The sequence below is a fragment of the Patagioenas fasciata genome, chromosome 1, assembly GCF_037038585.1.
Source record: "Patagioenas fasciata isolate bPatFas1 chromosome 1, bPatFas1.hap1, whole genome shotgun sequence".
NCBI lineage: Eukaryota > Metazoa > Chordata > Aves > Columbiformes > Columbidae > Patagioenas > Patagioenas fasciata.
In genome coordinates this window covers 95,370,553-95,388,255 of record NC_092520.1, presented here as the reverse complement: position 1 = coordinate 95,388,255, position 17,703 = coordinate 95,370,553, and the positions used below count along the sequence as shown (strand labels likewise).

The 17,703-nt window shown below is 36.5% G+C and overlaps 1 protein-coding gene across 2 annotated transcripts in view; it reads left to right on the top strand.

Moving 5' to 3' along the window:
* Positions 1–17,703, top strand: part of DSCAM (DS cell adhesion molecule) — a 474,141-nt gene that overhangs the window by 369,567 nt on the left and 86,871 nt on the right. For both annotated transcript variants that reach the window (XM_065841400.2, XM_071811281.1), the window contains exons 15-19: positions 1,754–1,921; positions 6,023–6,093; positions 12,558–12,798; positions 14,458–14,604; positions 16,336–16,491. In XM_065841400.2, coding sequence (XP_065697472.1) covers positions 1,754–1,921; positions 6,023–6,093; positions 12,558–12,798; positions 14,458–14,604; positions 16,336–16,491 — 783 coding nt within the window. The remainder of the gene's footprint in view (positions 1–1,753; positions 1,922–6,022; positions 6,094–12,557; positions 12,799–14,457; positions 14,605–16,335; positions 16,492–17,703) is intronic.

Below are 17,703 nucleotides of genomic sequence, written 5' to 3'. Positions count from 1 at the left end.
GGACTGCCTCAGTTTTGTGAGATTGCTTTTGTTGGTTTGCTTTTCCCTTCAAAAAAGGGATGCCTGTATCAAAATATACCTTTGAAGTCTATGCATTAGTTGTAAATAAACACTGGAAGCCTATGTTTAGAGTACAGAACACTGAGTTTTCATCTCTTTCTCCCTGGTGTGTCACTACTGAGTCTACTAAGAGTCACAAGAATTTTTCAAATTTGCTTATTTGTTTTCAGCACCTAACATGTACTAAAGAGTCCCACTGCTCAGAGGTCAGTATTTCAAACAATCAAGTGAAAAATTAAGCAATGTATGGACTATATTAAAATAAATGCTCACGATACATGAGGGAAATTTAACACATTCTCTACACCAAGCAGGTCTTTTTTTTAAATTACTTTCCTGTTGGTATGATGCACTGGAACAGAGTCTCTTTCTGTGCTTGCATAGCATTTAACACAATGGAGTGTAACTTCTGGCTAAAATTCTGTAAAATTAAAGAAATTCTGAACTCAAGTTGTACCAGTGCTGCCTGCAGGTTAGTCCTTTAGAGATTCTGAGAGTATCCTACAGAGGAAGATGTGACAAACTCAGTTACCAAGGAAAAATATATTCAAGTTCATTTGGTTAGCACTTATATGTCTAATTCCTAAAGGTTTTCTGGATAAACAAAGCCACATGGACAAGCAGACAGGCCCTGTAATGAACCAAACTGAAGATGTCATTGTGACAACTTGTGCATCTTTTTGCAAGCTCATAAAAAAGAATTTACACAGTATGTGCAAATATTTTGTATCTGAGTGAGCTTTCTATTTTTAAACTAGTCTTTCTTATCTGCTGAGCTTTCTGTGATACTGCCTGCAGTGACCTATACTGTAAAACACTCCTGTAGAGCCTCCAATGACATCTCCCAAAGGATGCTGCAGAGGTTAAAGGAGGAACATTGCCTGCAGTAAGAAAGAAATGAAGGATGGCAGCTCATAAAAGACATCAAAATGCTTTAAACAGATAGATGCTATTATTTTGTTTGCAGAAATTGAATGCTTGGATGAAAAGGAAGGGTTACTGTGTTTAGATGATTTACATCCCTTTTCCTACTATATGTCTGGAGAATTTATTAAAGGCATAACAGACAGAATAATAGTAACCATGGAAAATAACAATGTGCTCCTTCTTTTACAGATGTATTCAAACAGTTAATAGGGTTCGACATTTCCCTTGTATTAAACTGCTTCTGCATCCTGACACAAATCAGGGAAATACTGTCAGTCCTGAAGAGTGCTGAGCCTCCTGTCTAAGTACTCCAAGCTCATGCTCACTGTTCACCTATGGTCTGAGCTTCTGGAATTTGGGATCAAACTTTCTGTTTGATCTCTGCTAGCCTAAGAGTCTTCCATTACTATTTTTTAACTCCCTTTCTGCCCTTTGTGGAGCACAACCAACCTTCTTTCCAGTGAGGATTCCTGTGGGGCAGCAACTCCCGTCTTTTTCACAGTTATTCCAATCTAGCAATAGTAAAAAGCAATATGCACACTATGTATACACACATGCATGCATGCAAACACACACACACACGGAGCCATCAGGAGTGCTGTCATGGAAGGCAATCACTCAATTTGCTTGTAGCAGCTGACATTATCTGGGTTAATACAGCGTTGGCAGTATCCTGATCTGTGAGACAGTTTAACTGCATGTTTGTGTTAGCAATGTTAACATCATCTTTTAATTGTCTGTTTTATTTTAATCTGTTTTTAAATAGACTCTTGGGATTCTGTTCAGAGGACCAGAGATGTCTCCCCTCAGCTAAACCAAGCCACTATCATTGATCTCCACCCTTCCTCAACTTACAATATTCGCATGTATGCCAAGAATCGCATCGGCAAGAGCGAGGCCAGCAATGAGCTCACCATCACTACCGATGAAGCAGGTACGCTCTGGGTTTGTAGCATCCAAATCATACTGGGAATTATTGCTCTTTGGCATGAGGAACCTTTACTTGAAATGCTGCTTATGTTGCTGCAGTTGCATCAAAAGAAATACTCAGTTGTTCCCATCAAACATTGTGACTGTAACTTCATTGTGCAGGCCTATAATTAAAGCCATTCAGTGGCATCTAGTGGTCAAAGAAGACATTGTGCTCCAAATTTTCAATGTGGGATACTGGAAATGGCATACTTATACCTACAGTTAGGCAACTCATTTAATAACTTTCTGTTTTTAATGGTGGTTCCTCCCCTAGGGGTCCTGTGGCTTTCCTTAGATGCTCAGATATTAGTATAAGTAACCAATTTAAGCTACCCCCATTTGAGAAGACTGATCTACATGAATCAAATCTTCCATTGACTATTTCATCCCCCAGTTCACCCACCATTTAGTTTTCTGATCACTGTATAAGTCAGTTGGCTGTCATTAATTAGTATCATCCCCCTGTTCTTTGTTTCCATGTATTCTTCTACATCATTACAGGTTTCTGTAGCAGAAGGAGTACACAGGCATTTTCACTTTGATGTTTAGAGCCACTCTTTTGTGTAATGGAATTGCTGCCTTCCAGTGTCATCTTATTTTTATTTCTCAGGGCTAGCAGAAATGACAGATGGAGAAGGACAGCACAGTCATGTGCATGCTACCACATCCCAAGGCCTACATGTGACACATGACAGTGAAAAAGACTTATGGGAGAAAATTGGAGGGCTACAGATCACTGTTTCAGCAATTAGGAATAAAAACGTTAAATGACCATAAATATGTCTGCCAGAAATACAGTGCAATTATACACAATCTACAAAGGTGTACAGTTGTAAGTAACTCAAGCAGCTTCAACACAGCCAAGAAAGAGGGTGGAGTTACTCTGAAAAATCTTGATCGGACAGGAACTTGCTCAGTAGTGTTTGAAAACACATTTTTATCTTGCTAATTTTATTTTTCCTGTTATCTTATGCTTAGTTAGCAATGCTTCCTTCTTTGGGGATTTTGAGAGGAAAACCGTAATATGAGTGTGTGGGTGACAGTGTCCTGCCAGTTGACCTGGACTTGAAATACTCACTGAATGATTTTCAGTTTAGCTCATATGAATACAACTTTGTATTATAATCCTCACTCATTTTTTTCTGTGGATTAATTTACTACAATGAAAATATAGTCCTTTTCAGGAGAACATGATTTTGGTTCTGAGAGGCTTTTTGAATAAGACCAGGACACAAGGGCTCACAGTGCAAGACAGTAAGCAGGAGACAACATGAGCTACATGTCTTTTTTTTCGCCAGGTTTATTTTTTCATTCTAGTGGAAGGAAAATAATGAAGAATATTCACATTTTTACAAGCCTTCAATGAACAACTTTATTAACAGTGAATAGTTTCTTTACAAAATACTTATCATTTGATCAGGGTTTTTCTCCTTCTTTGTTCAATTAAATGCTAAATCACTAGAGGAAACAGACTGTCCCTTTTCTGGTCAGCATCATCTGTATCCCCCAAATGCCCATCCTTCTTTGTGTATATTAATCAAAGTAGAGGGATGGGTCTTGGATCTACTCTCTCATTCTCTCTCATTCACTCATGCTTGGAATATTCCTTCCTTACTTCCTGAGTTTTTCCTGACTGATAATTAAGCTGTCAGGATGAGCAGCTGGCCTTGAAATAAAAAAAAAAGCTTCCCTATGAACAGGGTGGAACCTTAACATCACGTTTCATTCAGTTCTTTGTAACCAAGTTTCAGAATAATTGATCCTTTTGTTACAGTCTTCTAAGGAACAGTCTTTTTGGAGAAAAAGACCAACAGTGTGGAACTGTATTCATAAGTCACTGATCTACGTAGGGAACAACTGGAAGAGAGGAGGTCAGGCTTAGATAGAGTATGTGATGTTTATCTCCTGGGTTTTGCTTTCACCTGGTGTACAATGTGCAGGAACATTATTTTTTGATCACTATTTACTTCTGTTCTCTGCTTTTATTTACAAGAGGAAACACAGAATAGCATGGGTACATGAAGTAAGAGAGAAGGTAATGAGAAGGGAGCAAAATAAAGGTCCAAGAAAGATAATATAAAAACCGAATAACTCAAATGATGTTATTGGCAAAAGGGTGCAGATTGTGTATCACAAATTACAGTGACCTGAGTCACCCAGCACTAGCTATTAGAAGGAAGACTTTAAAGGGTCTCTGTGACAAAAGAATAGTCAAGCCTGGCATGATTTCAAAGCTTGTAGACTGCATCCTTCCTTCAACACAACCACAGTCAGCTCCTGTTTTGTAAAATAGACTGCAAGTACATACTTGCACTAATGCTTGTCAGAAAAATAAAAGCATTATGGCTGTTCTTTAATACTGAAATCAATAGAGGAAGCTGGGACATCTGGGTTTTCTTTCTGTCTTTGTCCCAAACTCTATATGACATTAACTATGTAATATAAATTACTTCCTATTTAAGATTTCACCGTGGTATGCTGGAAACAGCTAACCACTTAGGTCCATAAACCTTTTGGGGTCTTTCAAGTAGAAGTTAAGATTTTGTGGAGCACATTTTAAGCCTCATTTTTAGGATCAAATGCTTTGCTCAAATTCCACTTAAATTTGAGAAAGAACTTCTTCTCAGTGAGGGTAACAGAGCACTGGAACAGGCTACCCAGGGAGGTTGTGGAGTCTCCTTCCCTGGAGACATTCAAAGCCCGCCTGGACACATTCCTGTGCGACCTCACCTAGGCGTTCCTGCTCCAGCAGGGGGATTGGACTAGATGATCTTTTGAGGTCCCTTCCAATCCCAAGCATACTGTGATACTGTGATAATGTATCTGGAGAATACATGTTTGTCAATGGGGCACAGAATCAAGGACAGAATTCAAAAATTCATAGATTCATTTTTGCCAGTGGACTTTTTCCTTTTCTCCTTCCTGTACATTAATGCAAGGGGAATGGAAATAAAGTTCTTTCCACCTTTGGAAATTTTCCATATGAAGGACAGTCAAGAAATCACATAGATTAGGGCATATTTAACAACTTAAACATATTATAGGCTGTATTCTGGGTCTCTCTGCTTTCATCATTTAAAGAAAAATGTTCTGGTTCCTTTCACTGCAGTTGTCATTTACTGCTGCTCCACCTCTAACAGCCCCATCTTACCCTTTTTATTGCTTTACTTCCTTTGTCATGCTATTAAACTTAATGTAATACCTTTTATTGAGGCAATATTCTGCATCAAGGGAACCCTCTACAGTAGCTTGAGATTACTCTATTCCTTTCTCCAGATCTATCTTTTACAATGATTTAGCTCACTGAGCAAGCAATTTATTTCACACCTCTCTGTTCAATCCCAGCCAGTTCTTGATCTGCTTTGTTGCTGCCCAGCTGACAAGCAGGTTCCCCTAGACTCAGGGCCTTCTTTTTTTGTTTGCCTTTAAAGCATCATGCACATTTTTGGCAGTATATCAATAGAAAATGAAACTCCTTCTGACTCAAAGAGGAGCTGCAGTGCGCTTTTTCAATTTTTTGTCTGATTTCCACACTGAGATACTTACACTGTGGAGGGGGAAAGGGTAAAGCGTGCAGGTTTTTGTGTATAAAATATTTGATATTCGATTGAATGGGAATCTGCAATGAACAAAGGGGATTCAACTGGAAAGTCTGTGACATGATGAAGTCCAGCTGAGAAGCTTCTGTCTCACCTGCTTTCAAACGGATTCTGATGCCTTTCTATCCCCTACAGGGTTCTGACTGCTGAAAATATGTCTTGCTTATTTACAAAAGAGAAACAACTCTGTGAGCATATTACTAAACAAGAAAAGTCACTGTTGTTCACTCTTTTTTGCCAGGCTGCTATGTTTTGGCATGTGTTGTATTTCATTGTTGGCTAGAGAAGACACCTGAATAAGGAAGATGCTAGGCTGTGGTATTGTTTGATGAAGTGGTACCTTCAGTTTTCCAGTCCAAACCTTTGCGACGCTGATGTGTGAAGTTGGTGACATACCATGCAAAGTGCTGAATTCTGTGTACTTTGAGAGCCAGTTTTGATCAACGTGTCTTCTCTCTTTGCAGCTCCTGATGGTCCACCTCAGGATGTCCAACTTGAGCCTATATCTTCTCAAAGCATTAGGGTCACCTGGAAGGTAAATACACACAGCCAAGAATACAGACTCTGACAGTATTTTGGGGCATCCGAAGAGGTTTCATTGATGGCAGTATTATAACCACTGTGGATCAGTTATTTTATGCAGGAGAGACCGTGCAGATACCTTTCCTGACAAATCTTATATTGGCCATAAAGAATGGTGCATTTATGCAAAGAAAGAACCTTCCATTGGAGAGTAACAGCAGCAAGTGCTTGCCTGTACTGAGGACAATAACATTTTCTTCTTCCTTGTGATTTCAGAGATGTGCTATGTGCTTGGAAAATGAGCACTATAGTATTTCACTGTGGTTTTGGGCAAAATTTCCCCAAACCATTGGAGCCTTAATGAAGGCATGTCTTCACAGCGAGACCAATCTAGTGTCTCAGTATAGTCCATAGGAATTGATGAATTGTCATGGACTGTACAGAAAAACTGGCAGATCTTGTGTTTGCATTCCTTTTTCTAGATTTTGCCAACGACAGAATGTTTAAAATACTTTTGATACGATATCAGAGGAACTTAAACCATGTTTTAAATGGCTTTGTGCTATATAGTGCTTGTACATTGTAGAGTACAGAATAAAACTATCTAATTACAGTAATGTAATCTCAATATGAAGGGCAATTTCCAAATTGTATTGAACAACCCTATATTTAAGATTCTGAAATATGTAATATTAAGTGCTGTAGTAGGGTGATGGCATAGTAGCCATTGATTTCTACAGTGATGTTAATCACTCCTGCAAATGTGCATAATGTGTATTTGCCCCATGATTTGGACCATTCAGAAAGTCAGGAGAGTAACAGTAAGGTGTTGCTTCCTAACCATATAAATAACTGTGGGCTGCTTTTTAATTTATTTATTTATTTACACAATAAATAACCAGCATGATCTCCTGTCAGTTTTGAGTTAGTTCTTGAAAAGACAGGTTTATATAGCACATGATCACTGTACAGTCCAGGTGGACATGTAACTACTGAGATGTCCAAGTGTACAGAGAGACCTCAGCTGTCAAGATTTTTTGACTAATTCAATGGTGTTTTAAAAATGTTCCATTTAAAATTCTGTTTCAATGAGACATTTCAGTATTAAGCTTCACAAGCAGCAGTCTTTATCAGATGTCTTATGCACAGGTCACAAATACAGTGCTGATTCATGGATTTTTGTCCACATCTTCAATTTATATCAGTGTTGGTTTTCATCAAATGGTTTCCAAAAAATGAAAAACATGCGATCACTAGCCACAGGATTACCTGGTGGTTGAAGAGAAACACAACAATGTACTTACAAACCATGGATTAAATGCAACACAGAGTCAGTGGAGCAAAGGAAGTAGCTATTGAAGCAATGCAGAGTGTACGGTGATTCTCAACAGCTGAAATAAATGCTTAATAGTTTGTTTCTTTTTAAAGCACTCAAGAAGTGTGATTGCCATCAGATTTAGTCAGCTATGACCTCCAAACTTCTATGCATGAACTTATTTTTATGGATGTATGGGTAGGGAGATCGAGAGGCTTTGCTTGCTCTTTAAAATTCACTTTGGTGGATATTTTCAACAGCAACAGGAGAAGATAGGCACAATTGGTTCACTGTGGGAGTTCATAGCTGCCATTCGTGATTCTGAAGATTTGTCATTAGATTTTATAGATGCAGATGTGTGTAGGCAGCTACAGGACAAACAAAATTTCCACACCTACATTTCAATAACATTGTCTAAAACATGGTTCAATTTGTACTTCCAGGACGTTCCAAGTGCGATTTAGTGTTCTGATCTCTAAGTATTGTCTGGAGAGTAGAAGCATATCAAAGGAACAGCTGGAGTTTTATTCTCAAGATCATGTTTGGATTTTGATTTGTGAATACTTGTCAAGTAATTGTTGGTATCTATTATAACAATATAATCACAGAAATGAGCTATGTATTGAATACAAACTCCATTGCCCTGACAAGCCTCATGTGCTGAGTGTAGAGATGGATTTTAACAACTGCAGAGAGGTTAAGGTGTGAGTTGCCTGTGACTTTGCAAATGATTGCTTGTACCCACGCAGCATATATCCAGATCAGGAAATGTGAGTCCGTGCTCCCAGAAAGCGCAGACAGCGAAAGGCACCAGTGACACTTCACCAAAATTCTGGTCATTATGATCTTTGTGCTGTCAAACCCTTTGTGCACTAAGCCTGAAAACTCTTTGTCTTGACTGTCATTGCTTTATCTGCTGGGAGCTTAGCTCATCTGATGGGTGCTAAGTTTCTCTGTGGTGCTGGACATAGTTGAAACCTAATCATTTTCTTGAACTCAAAGCTCCTTTGCAGACAAAGGTGAAGTCACTGAGATGCTTTCCTGAAAGGCTTGTGCTTGCATAGTCCTCCCTTTACTAGAATGACAGTTTGTAACAGCTGATTAAGAAGTGCCCCTAATGAAGAAGTCTCAAGCCACAAGTGAAGCATTTAATTCCCTTGAATTATTGTAGTTCTCTCCTGGCCAGAGAAGTTTTAGTCCATTACTCCAAAAGGTACTTTAAGATGGTCCCACAGCCAAACTGTATTTCGGTCCCATGCTGAGTCCTCACTTTTGGGGAGGTGCCTCTGATGCACTGCAGTGCAGAAGGCACTTATTGCATTGTGCAATGCAAAATACTGGAGAATAAATTCTCCATTGTCATAGAGGCAAGAAAAGGAAGAAAATAAACTCAGCAATAACTGATAATTTTTATTTTGGAGGATGTGGAGCTTTTGCCATGAAAATCCATGATGACATTATACAAAAGAGACTGCTGAGTACCACAGTTTTATTTAAAGTTGACAAACCTCATTTAAACACAGATAGTGTCAATAATAGCAGAAAGAGCAGAGAATAACATATCAATTATCTTTTACTTCATATTAAGTTCTATTTCTTTGGCTTGCTACAGTCATTAATCTTCTTTAAAGTTTCTCTTAACCCAGTTTTTAAAAATCCTAGTTAAGTGAAGTTTTATAGGTCTGTGATCTATTTAATCCCATTCTTATATGTTCGCATAGATCACTGGGTTTCAGATCGAATTTTTAAATGATACTCAGCACTTTGGGTACTTTAAAATGGTGTAGAGAGAATGGGAATTAAACGGAAATTCTCATTTAGAAAAGAGCATGAAAAGATCCATTCTTTTTTCTTGCAGTACTTTACAAGGAAAATGGACCCATTAAATTCAGGCTTGGGAAATATTCCTTCTCTTCTTTATGCATATACACATGCACACAACTATAAAATGTCATACTTTAAAAAAAGCCATTGATAGCCTATTTTACAAATATTGGATTTTATGAGATAAACAGTAAGATAATGAACTATAATTTACTTTTTTCATAATGTTCTGTGACTACTGACAAAGTTAACAATATTTCTCCCTACAAACACTTTTTCATGGGCAAATACTTCTTCACTGAATTTTCTACCAAAACTGTTTATATACACAAAAAGGCATATATATCATATATGATTTATTTATGCAAAAAGTAAATCCAAAATGAAGCATTTAGATAGGACTAACAAGGAACATTGGAAGTTTTGTGGAGTAGAACATATCAATGCTCTGTTCTGAAGTGATTATGAGCTTGGTTTATATTGTCTGATGTCTCAACGCAAAAAAAAAAAAAACAAAAAACAAAAAACAAAAAACAAAAAACAAACAAAAAAAAACCACAAAAAACCAAACAAACAAAAAAAAAAACCCCAATATTTTATTTAAAGAAAAAATTACCTTGGCTTAAAGTAATTATAAAGATCTTTCATGAAAAATGCAAAATTTACCATTTCATTCCAATTCAAAATAAGAAAGTATATGATTGCAGAATTCCCAGTGAAGAGACTGTTCTGGCTATAGTCCTGCTCTGGAACATTTCAATCCATAATAAATGTATGATTCAGTTTTATCATTATGTTCCATCTGGTTTACAGTATATGTGTGTTCCAATATATGTGCTAAATGCTTCTGTGATCTATTATGTACAAGGTCACTTTTTCTTGGTATACATGTGCATACTTTAGTGTATATACATACAGCATCTTAATGTGTGCTGTATGTGGCAGAAGGCCATGTGTGCCATTCACAAAACAATAAATTCACTATATTAATATTATGTGGTGTGTATGTGTTTTAGGCATGTTGCTTGTAGTTTCAGTGTGTGATGTGTGTTTGCCAACAACTTTTCTTCAAAAACCACCTGTGGTAACTCGTGGGAATGTTCCAGTTGCAGCCCGTAGGAGATGCTTTAGATCTTGAGATGTGCATCAGTTCACATTCTAATGTTTGAGACAAGAAATCTCCATGCAGACTGATGAGTGATTGCCAAGCTGTGATAGAAACCAACACTGATGGAGAGAAGTGATGCCCTGGCACGATTAAACTGGTGCCTCCACACTGACACACATTTAGAAAAGAGATGGTGACCTGCGATGTTGCCTAAAAGCAGTCCTCCCTGTAATAACACTTGTTTGAGTTGACTGTCACTTTGTCAAACTGTTTGTCCTTTAGTCAATTCGAAATGTTTATATTATGTTAGTCCAATATTTTTTCCCCTTCTCGTCGACACTGACAGTATTCATGTAAATACGAGGTATGCAAAATATTATGGCTAGTAACAGAATTTCAAACTCTTCAGCTAATGAAACAATTCAGCAATGGAATATTTAATTATTCAAATGTGCTAAAGTTTTCTTCCCAGATTGAACGAAACAGCTTTATCTTATGAAGATGTCTGAACCTCAAACAAACAAACAAAAAATCTGACCTTAGTTTTCGTGCCACAGTCCGGCTTAAAAAACAAAAACCTTTTGCAATGATTTAAAGATCATGAACCCATGGAGTTCTTCAGAATAGATAACACATTTGCAAACAGAGTGTTTTGATGATAAAAGGTCTACATGTTTCTAAAGACATTGGGGGGGGGGGAGGGGGGGAGGGTGTGTTTAATTGACAAAACATAGAAACTATCAAACAGGAAACAGTTAAATTCTTAGATTCCAAAAACAGAGTTCTAATTCCTGCAGTGACTTTCCAAGGTGGTCAAGATCTGAATCTCCTAATTCAGTCATCTACCTCTGAAGGTAGAGCACCATGCTTGCGGAGAGCTTATGTGGAAACTGTATCATTGCTTCAAGTTTTGTTTCTGTTTCTGAAGGCAGGGAGGGAGAAAAAAAGAGAGATAATTGTATCAGACATATCCATCCAGTGATACATTTGAAATACGGAGAGTGTACTGGTTTTTGCAGAGCAGTGATTTGTTGGTAGTGGGTGAAAGGCAGATCCCATTGTGGTTTTATTAGTTCCAGTAAGACTTCAGTCCATCGAACTACAAAATCGCTGAAATAAACAGGTTTTGTGGCAGAAAAGAACGTTCTTCTTGAGAAAGTGTTCCTCAGTAGATTTGATGAGATATAGGAACAACAGAAATTGCTGCCCCTGCCAGTTTAAGTCATTGCTTATAAACTGTGTCACAAAGACCTTTTTATGGGTCAGTGGAATAGGTGAGCTTGTGGGTATCTTGTGGGAATTTGAAAGAGGTTTGAAGGATTTGAAAGAGCTTTTTGTCCATGGATTATAAACTGTGCCTTAAAATTTTTATACTAATTATACCTCATATGTGTAGGAAATCAGACAGGAACATTATCACATATTGAAGTTAGTCCAGTATGACTTGAACGGAATTGTTTACAATCCTTGTTTTACTCTAGGCTACATTTTATATTGCAGAGTGTAGAAATTTTTTTTCACTACTCGGATATAGGGAACCTTGCACCGAGACTGAGAAATATAGTACATAATAATTATGGCCAACTATTTTGTACTGTCTACATTCTTGAATGCCAGATATTGTACACCTTGTTCTAGTAGCTATTCAGTATGCAAATCCCTGCTTTCCGATTCATTATTGCCTTCAGCACTCATTATCTAATCATCTTTCCACACTACACACTGAATGAACAGAAGCATATTTCAAAGCACAGCGTAAAATTTTCCTAATGCATCTAGCTGAATAAACTTAGGTGACTGACTTCAACAGATCAATAAATGCCTTACTAAAGATTTAGTGAGTGAATGGCAGGGGCTTCTGGCAAAAAAACATGATTAGTAGTGAATGGTAAGCCTATAACGAAAATATACCCTTATCAACTCAACTTTGATTTATTAACCTGATAAGACAGCAAAATATTATAACTTTAAATTTTAACTCAAGAATGGCTCCTTATCAGATTTTTCTGTGTACGTACCATTTAAAGGTCTTTCTTTCACATAGGAATGCACAAACTAGTACAAAATGCACCTGAAATTTATATATCATGGCAAAAAGTTACTGCTTCATGTACTGGGAGTATTTTTTAATCGTTGCCTAGAAATAGACTTGCATTCAGTAAGAAAAAAACTTAAGTGGAACACATTGATTTTGGAGACATACTTACGTAATCTTTCATATTCTGTTTAGGCTCCAAAGAAGCACTTGCAAAATGGAATTATTCGTGGATACCAGATAGGTTATCGGGAGTACAGTGCAGGGGGCAATTTCCAGTTCAACATCATCAGTATCGATACCACTGGGGACAGTGAAGTTTATACACTGAATAACCTGAAAAAATTCACCCAGTATGGCATGGTAGTCCAGGCTTGCAACCGGGCTGGAATAGGACCTTCTTCTCAGGAAATCATCACCACTACTCTTGAGGATGGTAGGTCCTTGGCAAACAGCTATCATGGGACATATAATTATTTCTTCATTTCTTTTTACCTTGTTATATTTATTGCTTGATTAGTAATAATTACAGTGGGCATAATAGAAGATCAGACTTAACAAGTGTTAGATATGTAGACAGCTGGATGGGAAGACACTGGTCAATAAGCATGTACAATTTTCATTGCAAGAGAAGAAGAATCATCCAGGTAAATAACTACAACTCTATTAATGTGATCTGTCCTGCTGTGAATGATATTGACTAAGACCACAGCTTGCATTAAGAAGCCTATTGCTTTGGTGTTTACACATTTTCAAATTTTGTGATCTTATCAGAGCTTCATAATGATCTCATCACAGTTTTGAGAAACTAAGAAGTAAACTCTGAAGGGTGAAGTGATAATGTTAATTTTGTTGACTTTCTTTTGTTTTCAGATGTATCTGCTGTGAAACCTGGAACTTTTGTACTGCACAATCCCTTATCTTGTCAGCCTAAAGAGAGATATGTTTTTTTAAGGATATCCAAACTAATGGGAAAAAAATCGTTGTTATTTCAGACAAAATTCAAACTGTCTAATCCAAGGAACAATTTAGGGTTTGGTTTTTTTTTTTTTTTTTTTTTTTCAGACTCCTTAAAAAGCACTTCTCAAACAGTGAGAGGGAGTCCTCTAGTGGATAAAGAGAATGATTCCACATTCTAAAAGAAGCCAAATATTTTAGCGGAATATAAAAGCAAATAATAATCCTAAATGATTGTGCTGGTCAGATTTTCAACTACCGTAAATCAGCATCAATGTACTGAAGTCAGCGCCAGTTAGGAATCTGACTTCTTAAATTGAGGAAACGGAGCAGCACAAATCTAAAATTCTCAAGAGCTACAGATTCTGAGGCATACACTTTATGGAAGGCTGGTGTTTTTCATTCCCTTTAAGCCTATCTAGGCCTAGAAAAATCACTACAAGACCTCAGAAAGCAATATACTCATACATGCATATATTTTGTATTATGATAAATATATTTTTTTTCTTCAGAAGTAAGTATGTTTACTTTTCCTGGCAACATTTTTTTGGTCATTACTCAATTTTGGGTCACTCTCAGAATGAAAGATGTCATGAGCTTTAAAAGCAAGGGCAAAAACTAATACTGCTGTATTGCTTTGATACTAAATGGCCAACAAAAATGCCTTAGAATTGGCCATTTTTTTCCAGTTTTTCAAAACGTCAGTGAAAATATTTTATGAACATACTTACCCTTATTTTAGAGAGACATAAGAATTGTCCAGAAAGATGGCAATTTGGCTGCAGATTTAAAAAAAAAAAAAAAAAAAGTATTTAAATTGCTTACAGAATATTATGCAGAATATTATGCATATTTCAGCACTAATATACATTTCTTTCTTTTTCAAAGGAAGCAACAAAAAAAAACTATTAAAAGACTAGTCAGTAAGTGGGAAAACAGTACATCAAAAGTCATTCCAGGGAATCAGCTGCACTTGTAGAAGCATGTGGATTGTAGCAGAATAAAGGTTTTGCATTGTGAACAGTGTGTAACTGCTATTTAAATAATGGGTGGTAGGATAATAAGGAAAATTGAAAATGTAGCTGAAGGGCAAATATTGAATTGTATTGACTTAAAAATTATGAATATGTCATTCCAGTGCCCAGTTGCCCTCCAGGGAACGTGCAAGCCACTGCCACATCACCAGAAACCATCTCTATTTCTTGGTCAACATTGGCAAAAGAAACCCTGAATGGGATTCTGCAAGGATTCAGGGTTATTTACTGGGCCAATCTCTTGGACGGAGGTAAGAGAAATCAAGCTGTTGCCAAGTAACAATCTATACATGTCCTTTATACCATTTACTCTCTTCTGTGAAGACCCTGTACTTCCTTTTCTCTCTGGTTTAGAGAAAGCTTCAACTATCTGTGAAGGAAGCCATTTTCTGTAGAGCTTTAAGGCCTTGAAAAGCTGCCTGTAGGGGGCCTCAAGGAAGGCTTCCACCGTGGGTTTGCAGCACTTCATAGACCTACCATAGTACCTAGAATGACCTGAAATGACATCTCAATTACCAGGTCCAGCAGGTTTCTGTTATGAAGAATGATGATACGAACCTAGAGCATACCTGCCCAGTCCTGTATTTTATTTTAGTTTGATTGGTTATCTGTTTGCTTAGCTAATTGCCTGCTTGAGAGATTATTGTCTATTTTTTTTGACAGGATGCATATCATCTCCATAGCTGAGAGTGAAAGAGGGAAGCGTTTTAGGAAAAGGCTAGTTATTTTCATGCCAGACTCTTCTGTTACACTAATGTTTTGTGCTTTTAGCATAACTCCTAGAAAAACAGACTCCTGAGAAGAGAATGAGTGAAATAATCAAAGGAGAAATGAGATACCTTACTAATCTGCAATTTATCACTATGCTAATTCCTTTCTTGTAAGTTTAATATAAGTAGGTTTGAGATGCACATGCCTTTATTCCTATTTGCCATGACGAATTTTCACAGGTCTAGGGCAATGAGCTGTTTCCTTCCTTCATTTTCATCCATCAGAATCATAGTTCACTCTCATATGCAATTGCCTTGCAAATCCTGGCCTCTGCGTGGCAAGGGGAACCAGGAGTGGAATGTAATCAAGTGGCCCATTATAACTGCTGGTAATGTTAGATCCAAAAATATTTGGAAATAAACCAGTAATTCCTTTGTACATTTAAAAATGAAGATGAAAAATATATGAGAAGCATACATGGAAAAATAGACATGCTGGACACAAAAGTAAATGTTTTCAGTGATGCTTGTAGTCTTTGAATCAAAGCCTAAGTAAATATTATCAATGTATGTTTAAGCTCTTATGTGATATACTTCAACATGATGAAAAAGATGATATTCATGGAGTGCTTAAAACTGGATTTTCTTCATTTGTTCAGATTTATTTTCTGCCCTAAATATTTTTAAAGCTTTTTGCTATATGGATTGTACTTCTTATCTTGCTGCAAAAAAAGATTCATATGAAGTGCGTACTCTTTCTGCAAGTAAATCTGGTTTTACTGTGTTTAAGTCTATTGTTAGCTGATATTACTTCCTTCAAGTGCTTTGCAGCAACACTTGCTTCACATTTAAAATAAACAGACCTTTTTTTTTTTTCCTTATGAGAAAAGGTCTTTCTCAAAACCAGAAAATCTTTATGAAGATAACAGACTTCCTCATTTTTGCTTTACAGAGTGTTTTGCAATAATCTTTTCTTCTTATCTATTCTTTATGAAAAATCTTATTACTTGTAGAAAATTTTGATTCATTTTCCTGTATTAAAAAAAAAATGCAAAAAATAATTTTGAAAATGAAAACTGAGTCTGTTTTGCATGGTAAGAAGACAAAACACAAATGAATTTATTTTAATTTATTATAATTCATTGTTATTTTGTAATAATGAAGCATTTCTTCTCTGGTACACTCTTTAATCCCCACGATTTCCACAGCAGGTATCAATAACTGGGAGAAGACTGAACTTGGCAATAACTCAGTATCTCTTTTATTCTGTAGAACTAGGAGAGATAAAGAATGTCACTACTACACAGCCATCACTAGAACTTGATGGCCTGGAAAAATACACCAACTACAGCATTCAGGTGTTGGCTTTTACGCGAGCTGGAGATGGAGTGAGAAGTGAACAAATTTTCACCCGCACTAAAGAAGATGGTAAGATGTTAAAACGTTTTCCATTCCTATGCTCGTGAAATGTTTGTATGTATCAGGCTTTCAAAACAGTGCAAATATTGTACATAGACATGCAGAGTGAGATTTCTATCTGGAGGTCTTGATTTAGGAGCACATGGAGAGGAGTATGAGCCCACAGCTTTGAAAACATTCTGTTTCAAAGACTCCAGTTCAGGTGAGCCAGAAGTTTGTAGATAACACTAATGATCTGAGCAAGTCTGTCTTTATTTTTTTTTTTTCAAATATTTCAAGATTTTATTTGAGAATTTTGATAGGGTTTGAGTTAATTCTTTCGAAGTAATTGAAAATGGGGAAAAGAGGAGAGACTATTCTGGGATGATTTTACACAACTTACGTAATACAACTTACGTATTTCTAAGAAGATTTTTTTCCCATATATCAAAAAAAAAAAAAAAAAAAAAAAAAAAAATTCCTCCAAACACCTCTTTCCTCAAAAGCAAAATGAAGATCAAAAATCTCCTGTCTTTGTTCATAGACAAAATTTAAGTCCTAATGCTAAAAGTTTAAGAAAATTTTAATCACACACAAGAGATTTCATAATGACTTTCTTGTGACTTTCTTGTAACTTTAACTATGGGAATCACTCCAGATTGCCTCAGTAGGATGCCACATACTGATCTGTTTCTCAAGGACTAGAATTTCCAATTCAGGGAGAGTTTTGTCCATAGCTGTTAAATGCCTTGAAAAGCCCATGAGATGCACAAATGCATCTTTAGATCCCTAAACATATTTGAAAATCTGAATCAAGAATGTTTTGGCAGAAATAAAAATGCACACAGTCCTAGCAATGAAGTTACTTGAATAATGTTTGATTGATAAATTCTCCTGTGAGTTATGCAATGCTTTTTAAACAAAATTAGTCAATGGATCTTTCTTTATTACTTATCCAGTTTACTGGTCATTCACAAACATATGAATATATTTGTCATTTTTTTTTATTTTTAATGAGATTTACAAAAGTGTCAAGAGAGTAGGTTCAATAGATTAATTGACTTGATGTACATTTGGTGTTTTTTGCCAATTAAAAAAATTACTCAATAAATGTTATTAATTTTTCCCAAGAAAAAATTGAGTCACTAGTTCTAAAATTTACACACATTGTTAGGTCAGCTGGCCCCAACTGCAGTTATATCCAGGGCATGAATTATAAATGAAAATTGGACTTCTAAAATT